Source organism: Carassius gibelio, chromosome B13 (genome assembly GCF_023724105.1).
Source record: "Carassius gibelio isolate Cgi1373 ecotype wild population from Czech Republic chromosome B13, carGib1.2-hapl.c, whole genome shotgun sequence".
NCBI lineage: Eukaryota > Metazoa > Chordata > Actinopteri > Cypriniformes > Cyprinidae > Carassius > Carassius gibelio.
The window spans coordinates 10375593-10390490 of NC_068408.1; the positions used below are offsets into that span (position 1 = coordinate 10375593).

General features: G+C 38.9%; 2 protein-coding genes across 2 annotated transcripts; one reads left to right on the plus strand and one right to left on the minus strand.

Moving 5' to 3' along the window:
* The first annotated feature begins 1180 nt into the window (after nucleotides 1–1180).
* Nucleotides 1181–4897, plus strand: LOC127970604 (pleckstrin-2-like). Its single transcript, XM_052573246.1, has 9 exons — nucleotides 1181–1337; nucleotides 1437–1601; nucleotides 2166–2356; nucleotides 2434–2525; nucleotides 3362–3549; nucleotides 3660–3761; nucleotides 3843–3926; nucleotides 4017–4095; nucleotides 4338–4897. The coding sequence occupies exons 1-9, from the start codon at nucleotides 1281–1283 to the stop codon at nucleotides 4463–4465; spliced, it is 1086 nt and encodes a 361-aa protein (XP_052429206.1). The 5' UTR covers nucleotides 1181–1280; the 3' UTR covers nucleotides 4466–4897.
* Nucleotides 4898–5118: 221 nt separating this feature from the next.
* On the minus strand, nucleotides 5119–14269 carry LOC127970605 (galectin-related protein B). The gene is made up of 4 exons (XM_052573247.1): nucleotides 14107–14269; nucleotides 13684–13772; nucleotides 6477–6666; nucleotides 5119–6359 (listed from the first exon to the last, which is right to left on the minus strand). Exons 1-4 carry the CDS (start codon nucleotides 14131–14133, stop codon nucleotides 6216–6218), a joined length of 450 nt encoding a protein of 149 aa, XP_052429207.1. The 5' UTR covers nucleotides 14134–14269; the 3' UTR covers nucleotides 5119–6215.
* Nucleotides 14270–14898: the final 629 nt, after the last annotated feature.

Sequence of the window (14898 nt, forward strand, 5' to 3'; positions counted from 1 at the left end):
CAGCCCTGCAGAGTTTTGCTTCAACTCTAATCAAACAGACCTGAACAAGCTATTCAAGGTCTGAAGGGTTATTAGAAAGCTACAGACAGGTGATTTTCAGTACTTCCCGAATACTCAATTGCTGCGCTAGAGCACCATCTAGTGCACTACAGAAGTGAATAGTAAAAGTTGTTTTTTTTTGGTAACTGCGGTTTGGCCGTGTTCCCGCATATTCACGCAGTTCATGTAGGAACACGGGTGCTAATTTCTGGACATCTGATCCACAGATTGTGCAAGGATGTCTCGGCACAGCTATTCGTGTCTGTTAGCAAATTCCAGTTTTACTTCCAAATTTGTGTGAATTTAGAATTTTAGAATCTTTTCCTAGCTTGTTTACAGTGACGATATCATTTAGAATTCAGTAATATTCTGAATAAACATTAATACAAAATACTGACAGTTAAGAAAACAAAAGAAAAGAAAAACAACTGACCTTGAGTTCCTCTGTAGGCTATGTACACTATTTACAGTTCACAACATTTATAACAAATCTGAATTAAATCTAAACATGAGACATAAATATATAATATATATGGTTATAATGTAACCAATTGTTTGCCTACTGTGAGATGTTGTACTGTTACGGTTTATTAAGGTAAAGCTTACAGGAAATACAATTTGTTGACCTACGTGAGTTTTAAAATGAACCAGGAAGGTCATATATAAATAAAATTAGCAGTCAAGTGTGAAAAACAACAACAATAATAAAAAATATATTAGAAAAAAATAAACTAAATAGGGCTTACAGTTTTTACTAAGGAAATACAATTTGTTGACCTACGTGAGTTTTAAAATCTTATTTTCATGGCTAAGCTGCACTGCCATAGCAACAAACATCCGGTCACTGAATAGCTGAATCTCACATGAACCAGATCAATGACTCAGTCTGACTGCGTCTTGGTGACTCATGATAGCTAGCCCCCTACAGGAAGGTCCCAAAGGAGAGTTCTGTTTATTGTAATATTTAATAGACTCAAATTAATTTAATTATATATTTGCCTAAATCAACTTTACCAATTCTAAATAATTTAGTTTTTTTATTTTAACATATTTTTTGTTTTGTTTTTCTTCTCAAACTCACGCCCAGACAGTTTTCTTGCTCATCGTTGATTGTGTAGCCTATCTAAAAGCCGGGGGCGCTAATAGGAGGTGCGCGCAATGACGCACGTTCCGAGGAATTCCACAGCAGCTATAAAACACCTGATGAAGCGTTTACCTGCTTATTGAGACTACAGTTAGACATGGACACTGAGTGCGAAAATAACGGCGTCTTTAAAGAGGGCTTTCTGGTGAAAAGGGTAAGAGACTTTTTAACTTTTTTTTTTAAATCTATACCCAAACTGGCAAATTAATTCCTAATTCTTATTGGTTTATTATAAAATGATGTTAATTTTTAGGGTCATGTGGTTCAAAACTGGAAAGTTCGTTGGTTTGCACTTAAATCGGACAGACTTCTGTATTATAAATATGAGGGCGGCAAACGGGATTCCTGCCATCGAGGGACGATTCTGTTGAGTGATTGCAAAATCACATGTCCTTACCTGGAATACGAGAACAGACCGGTAAATGGTGATTTATTATATATATTTGTGTAACCACAAAACTACATGACAAGATACAATATAGTGCCGTTTTTAGAATCTGGTGTAAAGGAATTTTAAAATAAATAACTTCATATTTCAATATAATGCAAGGTCAGTTGGTTATTTCCACTGTCTACAAACAGATAGTAGGCTATTGAGAAGTGGCTTATCAGTGGTTTAGTAAAACCAACAGTGGGAGTGTCTAATATGTGCTCGAAATGTTCAAAGCCTCTGGTTATGCTTGAATTATCCTTTCATTATTTTGTTTTGCAATGTTCACATGCACTAACATGTCAGAAGCAAACTTTATTTCCCCCGGTAATTTTTTTCAGTGTCTTATATTTATATTCCACATTGTGTAACAGCTGTAATCAACACAGAGTGATGGGGTTTTCTGTGGCATACTGTTTGTGCCAGTTTCATTTATTAATTTTTTTCTTACAAAAGTCAGTGCTGAGCTTATCGTCAACCAACTAAAATGTTTCTTTAGCTTTATGACTGAAGAACTATTATGTCTTAGTTACTACATTTTACACCCTGCAGTTGGTGATGAAGCTGCAGACCAGCACTTCAGAGGAGCACTTTCTGGAGGCTTGCACAAGAGAGGAACGTGACGAATGGGCCACAGCGATTGGTGCAGTGGTACAGAACCTCAACCCACATGATGCACAGACCACCTCCCCTTCACAAGTGAAAGGATCCACATCACTCCAGCTTCACAATGTCAACCTCAGGTAGCGATGTATGTAGTTTGTCAGTATATGTGAAAATGTGTTTGGACGTCATATCTAAATGTGTGTCTGTATATCAGTCAGGTGGTGGACTCCATGTATGATGTGCACAGTGGTGTCCGGCTGTGCAGTCATGTTGAGCAGGGCAGCTCTTACACCAACTGTTTCTCAGGTCAGATACTCAAAAACACTGATCTCACACAATAAAGCATGAATATGCATTATTAAAGACATTACATTCTCTCCTGATGATCTTAATTTTTATAAAATACTGTTCTCAAATGTTTACTCAAATGTTTAGGAATCAAATGTTTAGGAATGTTAAGATTTTAAAATGACACAAGACGTCTCTTGTGCTTAACAGAAAAACAGCAATATTATTTTACCATTTACCGTTAAATATTTTAACCGTTAAAATTGACATTTAATGTTTATTAATGTTCATTGCTAAGATCCTAATTTGGATATCTTTAAAGGCGATTTTTTCTCAGTATTTATTTTTTATTTTTGCACCCTCAGATTCCAGATTTTCAAATAGTTGTATCTCAGCCAAGTATTGTCCAATACTAACAAACCATACATCAATGGAAAGATTATTTATTCAGCTTTCAGAAGTTGTATAAATCTCAATTTTGCAAAAATTTACACTTGAGACTGGTCCAGGGTCAAATTACTTTATTTGATAGTTTTGTGTAAACGTCTAAAAAGTCACTTCCTAGCCCCAGACTTTTTTGTGTGTATGATGTTCAAATGTATAACGTGATTCCTTACTTTTTAGACACAATATTACTAGTTAGTTTGTCTGTTTTTTCTTCTTCCAATGAGTTGCTTGTTTTTTTCTTCTTCCGATGAGTTGCTTGTTTTTTCCTGTTTGATTCAGTGTATTTGCACCAGTTAATGATTGACTCATAAAGAGTGACTTGTCGCCACCTACAGCATACTGACTGGCAGCCTGTCTGGAACTTGTGAACACAGACAATAGAACTGTTTTTGTTTGTATATGTGTAGGCTCAACAGTGGTGGACTGGCTTGTGTTTAATAAGCTGGCTCTGACCCGTGTGGAGGCAGTAACATTAGCCTCTGCACTGCTGGATGAGGCCTCCCTGCGGCCCATTGGGATCAGGAGCGCAGACGCTCTCCGTAATGCAGCTCTAGGAGAACAGTTCCTCGATGACTCCACTGCACTCTACTGCTTTGTAAGTTTCAAATCTCTTTCTTCTTGTTTTATTCTATATTTAGTGCTTTTGTAATTATTTATACTAAATACAAGATGTCCTTAACCGAATGGATATGATTTCTCAAACAGTCCCAAAGCTTCCAGAAGCGAGGCAGTGTAAAAGCAGAGAAGTCTCGGTCTGCTGTGGAACTCAGTGGAAAAGTGGTGAAGAGAGGTTACCTGCTCAAACAGGTGAGCACTCCACTATAATTAGGTGTTTTGAGCTGAAAAGTGCTTTTCTGTGATGCCAACAGTCTTTTTTCTGTGTGCCAGGGGCACAAGGTGAAGAACTGGAAGGTGAGATTGTTTGTTCTGAGAGCGGAGCCTGGTTTCCTGCACTATTATGACCCCAGCAAGGTGAGAGCACTGACCTGCAATTCACAGACTGTACAAATACATTTTATGCAAGAGTCTAAAGTCTGTTTATTTTTGTGCTGACTTTCTAAGGATGACATCACTCCGGTTGGCAGTATATCTCTGCGTGGCTGTCTGGTGTCTGCTCTGGATGATAACGGCATACCGTCAGGTGAGTGAGTCAGATTTACAACTCTTCTGTGGAAGTGTCTGATGACTACCTGTTTCACAATGAATATTTACAAAGCAATTCCAGATATGAATCAAAATTAAGTAAAGACTTTGTCACAGACCGCAAGCACTGAAAAGCAGTGATTTGCGAATTGTTGTCAAGGTAGCAGTAATATTTACATGTAAACACTGTGAACTAATGGTGAACTAAAGTGCTAATGGTCACTCTCCTGTAATCTTCAGGTGTTAAAGGTAAAGTCCGGGGGAACCTCTTTAAAATCATCACTCAGACGGACACACACTATTACATTCAGGCGCCAGCACACGAAGAGAGGATAAACTGGATCCAAGCTATTAGACAACTGAGTTAATTCATTGTTGTTCTTGTTAATTTGATTGTTTTTGCTGAATTTATATTTGTCTGTCTGTCACACATCTATTTAGAAATATTGTGCTGTTTTAATAGTTGTAAATGTGGTATTTTTGTATGTGCAAAGAAAATGGATATACAGTGTTATAAAGCTAGTAACAAATAAAACATATTAAAATAAAAATCATAATAAAATAGGTAATACACATGAGGCCAGCATGAGGCTTCATTCAGCATATAGAATATTTCCATATAAAATTCTGATTTCCCCAAAGAACAAAGTTTTAATGTCCCTGGTAAATCTGTATCTAATGTTTGATATAATATACAGGTGGTTAAGTTTATACATTCAGTGAATGTCCTTTGAAAGCATAAATTATGGTCATTGTGAAATGTATTTTGTAAAATTAAAGTTATATTTGTGTAATTGTCATCTGCAATCATGTCTTTGATGTGCAAACCTGCCAGTTTTGTTATGGACCATTAGCATGTTTTTACCTGCCTTGTGTTTTGTCAGTTAACAGAACTGACTTCATGTCTTGAGCATATTTGTGAGCATATTTCTCACTCTCTCACTTTCAAACATTCCCAAATACACACTTTGACACACACACACGCACACACACACACATTATATAACATAAATGTAAGACCTTAAAAATTCAAGAAAAGTTTACTGTTTACAGTACATATTGCAATTATTAGATGTTTAAAGACATTTAAGTAAACCTTGCTTTTAATACATGCTTCATTTGCAGCTTTAAGTGTGTCAATTGACAGCACCAAGTACAGGCTTCAGATGGACTTTGAGTCCTTTTTCTTCAAACCAATACAATCGCAGGGAATTGCATTTTAAAGTGAACATTCAGGTGTCCGTTATGAATCCTTAGGTTCCTAATACCATCAGACCTGTTATGCAGCACATTCAAATGAACAAAGGATAAAAACAAATGTTTCTCTTATGATTCTGAATTATTCTGTTCTGTAGGAATGATTTAACAAATGTTTTAGACAGGCATACAAATAACATTCCTGTATTACAAACTGTAGAGAATGTTGCTATCAACATCAAGATTATGGGTTTGATTAAGTGAATGCAAGAACGTATTACCTTGTATACCTTGAATGCAATGTAAGTTGCCTTGGATAAAAGCATCTGCCAAATGTGTGAATGCAAGTGAATTTGAACTACAACAATTACTGCTACAAAAACACCCAAATTCTCTTCTTTAGAAGTGCATCTAATGGAACCAATGAAGGCACTTTTGCTTCTGTATCAAAGAGCCAAAGAAACTAAATATCGAATCAAAAGCAAAAAAAAAAAAAAAAAAGGCAGTACATTATGTATTATAAAAAAGCAATGAAAGAAATCTTCTATCTGAGCTAGTTTGTGGAAAATAACTCTTATGTCAAATTTGCATGTTATCTGGATTGATTAAAGCTGGTTCAGATTATCCTTCAGAGATTTTCTACTACAAATGTGTCCAAACAAACTCAAAACAGTTTTAAACTGAACAGCCTCATTTGCCACTACAAATTAAAATCACTAGAGAAACTTTGCAAAACAACAAATTAGTCTACTAAAAACAAACACAGATCCAAACAAAATTAAGTTCTAAATGTTTTAAATGAACAGAGGGAGTTGTGGTACTTTAAGACAATCGTGTACAGTACGCTCAGGATTCTAAAACCTCAGCTAAGTTGCTTCTATGAAGAGTCTGTGTCATCATGGCAGACAATTCTTCACTTGCTCAAGCCACTTTGGTGAGTTGTAGATCTCCTTGGACTCTAAGAGCAGTGAGAGATGCGAGCTGAGTTATTCTGTGAGTGAAACCACACAATGGCTGCCCATCCACCAGAATACGGAACTGCTGGTGCTCACACACAATCTCCATCTGAGAGAGACAGAAGATAGAAACAACATTATAGTGACAGAAAGGTGGGACATTACCAAATGCTTAAGCTTTATTAGCTGTGATCACAACCTCCAAACAAACTTTGTGACTGTTTACCTTAAAGGGCTCTCCTGGAGCAAAGGGGAAGAAAGACAGGGCAGTTTCTGAAGCGCCCCACTTTCCTGACAGACGCGCGTTGCGAAGCACAGTCTTTTCTGAAAAGTTCACCTTCAACTCCAGGCCCACATCACTCTCGATTTCCTCATCCCTCTCTCCTTTAGACTGGCATGCCACTAACACTACCATACTAACGACACAGAAATAGATTTTTAACATCAGTTTAAAGGGGGGGGGGTGAAATGCTCGTTTTCACTCAATATCCTGTTAATCTTGAGTACCTATAGAGTAGTACTGCATCCTTCATAACTCAAAAAAGTCTTTAGTTTTATTATATTCATAAGAGAAAGATAGTCTTTACCGATTTTTCCCGGAAAAACACGACAGGCTGGAGGCGTGACGTGTGGGCGGAGCTAAAGAATCATGAGCGCCAGTAGGCTTTTGTGTTGAGAGCGTTTGGAAACTGTGACAGCTGTGAAGGCTGAAACTGAACGAGAGCAGCAGCAGCAACGACTTGCTCCGAGCGGGGCTCAAACTCGGGTCTCCGCATGGGAGGCGGACGCACTAACAAGGAGGCAAAGATATTTGAAGCAGTTTTACTCACCGCATGCGGTTCCAACACACGATCGTGACCCTTTTTCGTTGGGACTGCATTATCCTTAAGAAATAAACGATGTGCAAATCCGGCGTCAAACTGGGCCTTGTGAACAAGCATCTTCGAAATGCAGGGAACAAACAAAAACACTTGCACAACTCCGTTGATTCTCTGTAAAATAAACTCCATCCACTGGTCCCTTAATGCTGTTTTCTTTTGGTAATCTGTGCAGGGTTGTCTTGCCCTGGCTGTTTCATTCTATTCTATTATATAAATAGAATGGACGGTTAACGCCAATATAGTTGCGTACACTTAACTTTATTAAACACAACAAACCGGTCAGCACTATCAGCTGCAAGACAACATAACATGACTGGTGTCACTCACTCTACAGTCCGTGCTGCTACAATAAACATCCCAACATCCTTTCTCTTTTTTTTTTTTTTTTTTTTTAGTTATCTTACAACTTGAAAGACAATCTGTTTTGAACAACTTCAAGGAATGCAATTTAGAACATATATACATTCTTATAACTTTTGTATTATGAAAATTACACAACATAAAATTTCTAATGTCTTAACATTGTCTTTGCATTATCCTACTGAAATTGCAATGTTTTTTTTTTTTTTCTTCTTCTCTCTCACATATTAATACAAGCTGTAACTGTAAGCAAACACATACTAAATCCCCTGGATATAGAGATAAGCGTTAGTAGATTACTGTACATAATCTTTAAGGTAGTAAGGTCTAATCACTTTTCTTCCAGACTTTGTAATAGTCACCCCTGGACTGTCTGTGCTAAGTTTTGAGCCTGTCACACAGTCCCTGTTCACCTCTGCGGGTTGACAAGTCTTTGTTTTTTCTACTTCTGTGGCTTTGTCCTTTCTGAGGTGTCGGCGATTTCTCCTCAAAATGTTTCCTGAGTCGAGCTGGACGTCATAAGACCTGCAGTCCACAGATTTCATTACTGTCGCTTTTCTCCATGTTTTGTTATGCTCCTCAGGTTGCACACGGACTCTGTCTCCTTGTTTAAGCGGATCAAGATCTTTTGCATGTCTGTTATAACATGCAGCCTGACGGTTCCTGTTTTCAATCAGTCCTTGTCGGGTGTGTATTATCTTTGGTTGTAGCAGGTTGTCATGCATAGGCATTAGAGTTCTGGTTCTCCTACTGAACAATCGCTGTGCTGGGCTTGCTTTGATCCCTTGCGATGGTGTGTTTCTGTGATCAAGCATGGCGATGTATGGATCCTTTCCATCAGCTTTTGCTTTTTTCAACAGCCGTTTTGCAGTCTTTACAGCTGATTCTGCCATCCCATTGCTTTGTGGGTAGGCCGGGGAAGATGTCTTGTGTTTAAACTCCCACTGTCTACTGAACCTTTTAAAATCTTCTGACACGTATTGTGGGCCGTTATCCGAGATAACCATGTCTGGGATACCGTGTCTTGCGAAGTGGGATTTCAGCTTACGGATAATAGTGGTGGATCTTGTGTCAGGTAAGTAGTCCAGTTCCCAAAAGTTAGAGAGGTAATCAACAGTGATCAGGTAGTTTCTATTGTCTAAAGTGAATATATCTGTTCCTACCTTAGACCATGGGTTACTTGGTAGTTCGTGAGACCACAGAGTCTCCTTCTGCTGTTTTACATCCATAGATCTGCAGATGTCACATTTTTCTATGAATGTCTTTATCTGATCATTCATCCCGAGCCAATAAACACATTCCCTTGCCCTTCTTAGGCATCCCTCAATGCCCAGATGTGAGGAGTGAATGCGCTTGACAATATCACTTCTGAGTGCATCGGGGATTACTACTCTCTCCCCTCTAAAGACAATTCCACTCTGTGAACTGAGTTCCTCTTGAAAAGAGTAGTAATGTGCAATGTCACTGGGCAAGTCCTTTTTGTTCAATGGCCAACCTTCTTGGATGTATCTGATCAGAGTCTGTAGCTTTCTGTCCTTACTTGTTTCCTCTCTGACGGCCTGGAGTCTTTCTTCTGCTATGTTGACATGCTGGACCATGTTTATACTTTCAATCTCCACTTCTACTGAACTCTCTGATGCATGTTCAGGTAAGTATGAGCGGCTCAGTGTGTCAGCTAGCAACATGTCCTTCCCTGGGATGTACTTAACTTCAATGTCATAACGCTGTAGTCGCAGTAACATCCTTTGCAGGCGTTTTGGGGTGTTCAACAAGGGTTTTCTTACTATGTTTTCCAGTGGCTTATGGTCTGAGTGTACAGTTACTTTGCGCCCATACGTATACTGATGGAATTTTTCCATACCAAAAACGATGGCCAGACATTCTTTTTCTATCTGGGCATACCCTCTCTCTGTCTGAGTCAATGCCCGGCTTCCATAAGCAACTGGTGCCCCCTCTTGAAGTAGAGCAGCCCCTAACCCAGTCTCTGACGCATCGCACTGAAGTGTCAGTGGCTCATCTGGGTTGTAATATTTGAGAATTGGAGCTTTGGTGATAACATCTTTGAGCCGTGCAAATGCTTCCTCATGAGCATCTGACCATTCCCAAATACTGTCCTTATGTGTTAGCTGCCTCAGTATCTCACAGCCATCTGACAGGTGATCACAGAATTTTGAGAGATAGTTTACCATGCCCAGGAGCCTCTGGACACCCTTGACATCTACTGGACGTGGCATGTCTCTGACCGCTCGTGCCTTTTCAGGATCCACTCTGAGCCCGTCTGCAGTAAGCAAATGTCCAATGTATGGAACCTCACTCTTTCGCAGTTGAAACTTCTCTGCATTCAGTTTAATATTCTTTTCTCTGCATCTGTTCAACAGTCGTCTCAGTTTGTTGTCATGGTCTTGGTTTGCTTGTTCTAATGTCTCACCCTCTCCTGTGATGAGAATGTCATCAGCTATGACATAAATACCTCGCAATCCTTCCAGAGCTTGGTTGAGTTTTCTTTGAAACACCTCTGGTGCTGGGCTGATTCCCATTGGCATCCTCAGCCATCTGTATCTGCCGTAAGGTGTTGCAAATGTTGTCATGTAGCTTGATTCATCATTCAGGGTCACATGCCAAAATCCATTTTTGACATCACATACTGTGAAGACTTTTGCCCTTGACAAATCTGGCAGTATTTCGTCTATTGTCGGCAGTGGAAAGTGGCATCTTTTCAGAGCTCTGTTAAGTGGTCTTGGATCTATGCATATTCTAAGTTTTCCAGATGGCTTTTTAACAATAACAAGACTGCTGATCCACTCTGTGCTACAGTCAACTGGTGTGATGATACCTCTTTGTTGAAGATCACTCAGCTCTGCTTTAAGTGGCGCCATCATTGCCACAGGAACCCTCCTCTTTGGTAGTTTCACAGGTGTTACTGTAGGATCTGCTTCTATCTTATACACACCCTCCAGACATCCATCTCCCTGGAACACATCAGCATATTCATTTCTGATATCATGCATGTTCCACATTTCCTGTTTCCCAGTCTCTTTAGTGACAATGCTATCCACAGCCATGATGTTTTCATATTGCACTTTTACCAGATTCATGGCTTGTACTGCTCTGCTGCCCAGTAGTGGCACTGCAGACCCCTCATCTACAACCATAAATTCTAATCGGTACAATTTCTTGTTTCTGGGATTTCTCAGTTTAACTTTGCATTTCCCTATTGGTTGTAATGTGCTTTTATTGTACATCACCAGCACTTGCTCAGTTTTTTCTATTGGTGTGGCTGGATTTAACAGGTTGACAGGTATAATGTTACAGCTAGCTCCACAATCTAACTGAAACTTTATCTGTTCTTGTCCCAGGAGCATGGCAGCAAAGAGTTTTGAGGGCGGTCTCTGTTTCTCCTTCGTCACAGTGTTTACTGTCTCTGCTGTTACGAACAAGATGTCTTCATAACTGTCCTCATCTGACTCAGTAATTGTATGCACTGTTTTTTCTTTCTGCATTTTTGTTCTGCACATTGTGGCAAAATGATTATCTTTTTCACACTTTTTGCACTTTTTTCCATATGCAGGACATTTCAATTTGTTTCTTTCATGCGTTTTCCCGCAAAATTTGCAGTTCACGGTGCTCGTGTGTTTCTCTTTTCTCACAGCATGTTTTACAGCATGTACTTCCTCTGTCACTCGTCCTTCAATCGTTCTGTTGTTTTCCCGCGACAGCTGGGTTGCCCTGCAGATTTGCACACATTTTTCCAAAGTCAAATCTTGCTCCCTTAACAGTCTCTCTCTCAAAACAGAGCTGGAAATGCCGCACACAATCCTATCGCGGATCAGAGAGTCTTTGATCTGACCGAAATTGCACGTGCTAGCGAGCATTCTTAAGTCTGTTACATATTTGTCGATATTCTCATCAGAGCCCTGATTTCTGACAAAAAAACGGTACCTTTCAACTGTCTCGTTCACTTTTGGATTGCAGTGGTCATCTAGTGCATTTATTAATCTGCTTACTGTGCGATCTGGTGACGAGGTGGGTATCAGGGTCTCACACAACTCTCTTCCAGTGTCCCCGATGATATAACTGAAAACTTTCAGTTTCACGGCTTCGTCAGCGTCCGCGAGGGTAAGATCCATATACAGCGTGAACTCTTCTTTCCACAATCTCCATGATTTTGCTAGATTAGATGAGTCCAGGCAAAGTGCCTGTGGCGGTCTAAGTCCCAACGCGTTCTCCATCCGCGCTGCTCGTGAACTCCCCGCTCGTTCTTCCATACTCAGCCTGTGACTTTCGTTGTGTCTAATCTCTGTGCTTTTACTTTTCTCACAGCACCGCTGCCACCATGTTTCATTCTATTCTATTATATAAATAGAATGGACGGTTAACGCCAATATAGTTGCGTACACTTAACTTTATTAAACACAACAAACCGGTCAGCACTATCAGCTGCAAGACAACATAACATGACTGGTGTCACTCACTCTACAGTCCGTGCTGCTACAATAAACATCCCAACACTGGCAACCAAAAACACACTCCTTTTGTGACATTTCGCGACGCTCTCGCTCTGATCAGTGAATGCCTGTGCTCTCTCATTGCTCTACTATACGGGAGTGCGCGCTCTTCCGGCAGAAGTGCCCTTATAAGGAAATTCCGCTCCATCTAACGTCACACAGAGCCACACTCGAAAAAAACTTTCCGAAACTTGTGACAAACGTACAACTTAATTTTTGAAAATTTGTCCATGTTTAGCATGGGAATCCAACTCTTTAACAGTGTAAAAAACTCAGTATGCATGAAATAGCATTTCACCCCCCTTTAAAAACAAGCATCATTTTAACAGATTGCATCAGTTCTGGAATCCGAGATGCTCCAGACCAAATCACATTATGAACCAGCAGTTTCTGGGTAATCCTTAGTTGCCAAATATGGCCAGAATTGTCCAATCTGTTTTTTTCCTTCTTTTTTCCCCCCACAGATCAGGCTGGATAATTCTTCATGGGAATAGACCTTTTTCCCACACTGACAAAACAGAAGTGGATAAGAACAGCTGGAAAACCAAACGTATTGCACTCAAAAAAAAATGTTCAAATGTTAAAGTAAAAACCCATTAACATACAATAAAACCTTCAAGTTACCAGACAACAAAATCTTACAGTATTTTTTCAGAAGTAAAAAGAATACATTTCCTTAATTTGTAGAGAAAATTTGTATTCCGTGTCAAAATTCCCTGCCCAAAACAGCACACTTGTTTAGATTTTATTTTAAAAACTTACATATTTTTGTTATACCCTGTAAAAAAAAGTGTTAGATTTGTTGACACGTTCATGTATACAGGTTGTTTCAGAGATGTTAATATTTTTTACTTAAAATAATTTAAAAGTTAGCACTTTTTTATGCATGTGGCTACATTATATAGTAACACACACTGATGGGTCACTCCTATCTAATAAACAAGTGAGTACAAATCTTAATGTCAAAGCATGTAGTAATATTCTAGTGAATTGGGTACTTCTATTTTTTTAGCAACAGTTTGGAAAGGTTTTGGAAAGTTTTTCTGTTCTAACATGACAATGCCTAAGACAAGAAATGATTGATTCTGTCATTGTGGAAGAATTTAAGTGGTCTGCAGAAAGCAAAGTCCTAATCCCAGCTGAACACTTCTGGTGTGACTTTAAACGCAGACCTTGAGCCAAAAACTCATGACCAAACACCAATGACTTGGACATATGGGTACACTCATTTTAGACACTTCCAAACTGTTGCAATAGAGATGGAAATACAATTTTAAATACATTAATTATATTATTTGTTGCTACAGTTTTGAAAGAAGGCTGTGTCCCAAAACGTTTGTCTATACAGTGTATGTATAAAGTAATAAACTAGACTATATAAATATGTTTACATAAAAACACATCTACTAATATTGTATACACAAACATAGATACACATACGTGGTATTGCAGTTAAATGGGTGTTTTCTTGCATTTAAAATGAGTATGTCTGTAGTGTTCTCTGTTGGCACCCATGTTTTCTATTGCTCCTGTGTGAACTGAAGACGTTAAAACAGTTTAATCCCCGATACAACTGGCTCATTGTGTTACTGCAGTGAAGGCGAGTCATTCAGGATGTGCGGATGTGACATTTGACAAATGAACGCAAGTGCTGGAGAAGACACAGATAGGTGTGTCTGATACGAACCTTTTGGGCTGCTTGTGAACAATACCCATCACTACCAGCCTCATGGTCGGCCGTAGACCCCCTTTGATCTCCCCAACATAGTCCTCCTCCTGCAGGAATAGTGCTCTACTGTCATTCAAATGTCTAATGCTATAGTCAGGCAAAATACGAATGATATTTATTAATGTAACATACTGATACTTAAGCTTATTACGATATCTTAATTGTTGCTAGACATCATTTTCACAGTTTACATGTTATATGCTAATTATATTTTATATGTAAATTACCGAGTCGTATCATTTATAAATGTAGCAGTCTTGAATATAGGCTATATGACATATTTATCAGTCAAATAAACAAGTGAGAACGTCACTGTGCCAGCCAGCACAATCAATCAATCTCATAGGCAATAAACTCAGAAATCATCGTCATTATACTTACGTTTCGGATGTTCCCCTTATCTGTCATGCTTTCTTCTGTCGCGAAAGGCTTTAGTTTTTAGTCCTGCAGGTGTTGCGTTTCAAGCGCGAGGACAATAGCTGTCACGCACGGAATTGATCATCGCAGTGCGCGAGACCGGCGTCGAATCCGCGAACCCCGCCTCGCGCCACTGCGTTGCCATAGCAACCATCACAGGCAGGGAGTGATGATGACAAAATACAGAAGTGACTCCGTCACATATCCAAGTAAATGTATGATTCTCTGCTCGTTGTGATAACATATAGCCTACCAAGCCTCGTGATTCCAGAAATACTGTAGCCTACGAATTACGCAAAACAAGTAAGTTTTGAATTCTTTAAACAAATAAAGTTCAACGTTAATTAATGCTTATTCTTATACATTAAATGCTCAAATTATACCAAGATAAATCCTAATTCACTTGGGAATAAAATCATATAGCCTAATGGTGGAATCACACACATAGATAACAAACTCAAGAGACATAAAAAGCTTAGTCCCAGACACTGCAATATGTTTTCACCCAGAGAGAGTTTCCAAGGCTCATAAACTCCAGATTGTTGATCAGGTGTCTTAATATCATTCTCATGTCATTGTTTTTAATTCTGGCTGTCATTACAATTTACATTTCTCAGCTCAAATTAAAATAATTTAATCTTGCCAAATATGGCTTTTGTGGCATCAATCCAAATAATCTATATTAGAGTGCAGCAACAGAAACAAGAAAATATTTATGATTTAAGACCTTCAAGACAATATTTACAGACTGTTACG

Coding starts and splice junctions, on each gene's coding strand:
- LOC127970604 (XM_052573246.1), top strand. CDS start 1,281: ATGGACACTGAGTGCGAAAATAACGGCGTCTTTAAAGAGGGCTTTCTG. Junction 2,357..2,433: donor CTTCACAATGTCAACCTCAG/GTAGCGATGTAT, acceptor TCTGTATATCAG/TCAGGTGGTGGACTCCATGT. Junction 2,526..3,361: donor TTACACCAACTGTTTCTCAG/GTCAGATACTCA, acceptor GTATATGTGTAG/GCTCAACAGTGGTGGACTGG.
- LOC127970605 (XM_052573247.1), bottom strand. CDS start 14,133: ATGACAGATAAGGGGAACATCCGAAAC. Junction 13,773..14,106: donor ATAAGGGGAACATCCGAAAC/GTAAGTATAATG, acceptor CTATTCCTGCAG/GAGGAGGACTATGTTGGGGA. Junction 6,360..6,476: donor CTCCAGGAGAGCCCTTTAAG/GTAAACAGTCAC, acceptor TGTCTCTCTCAG/ATGGAGATTGTGTGTGAGCA.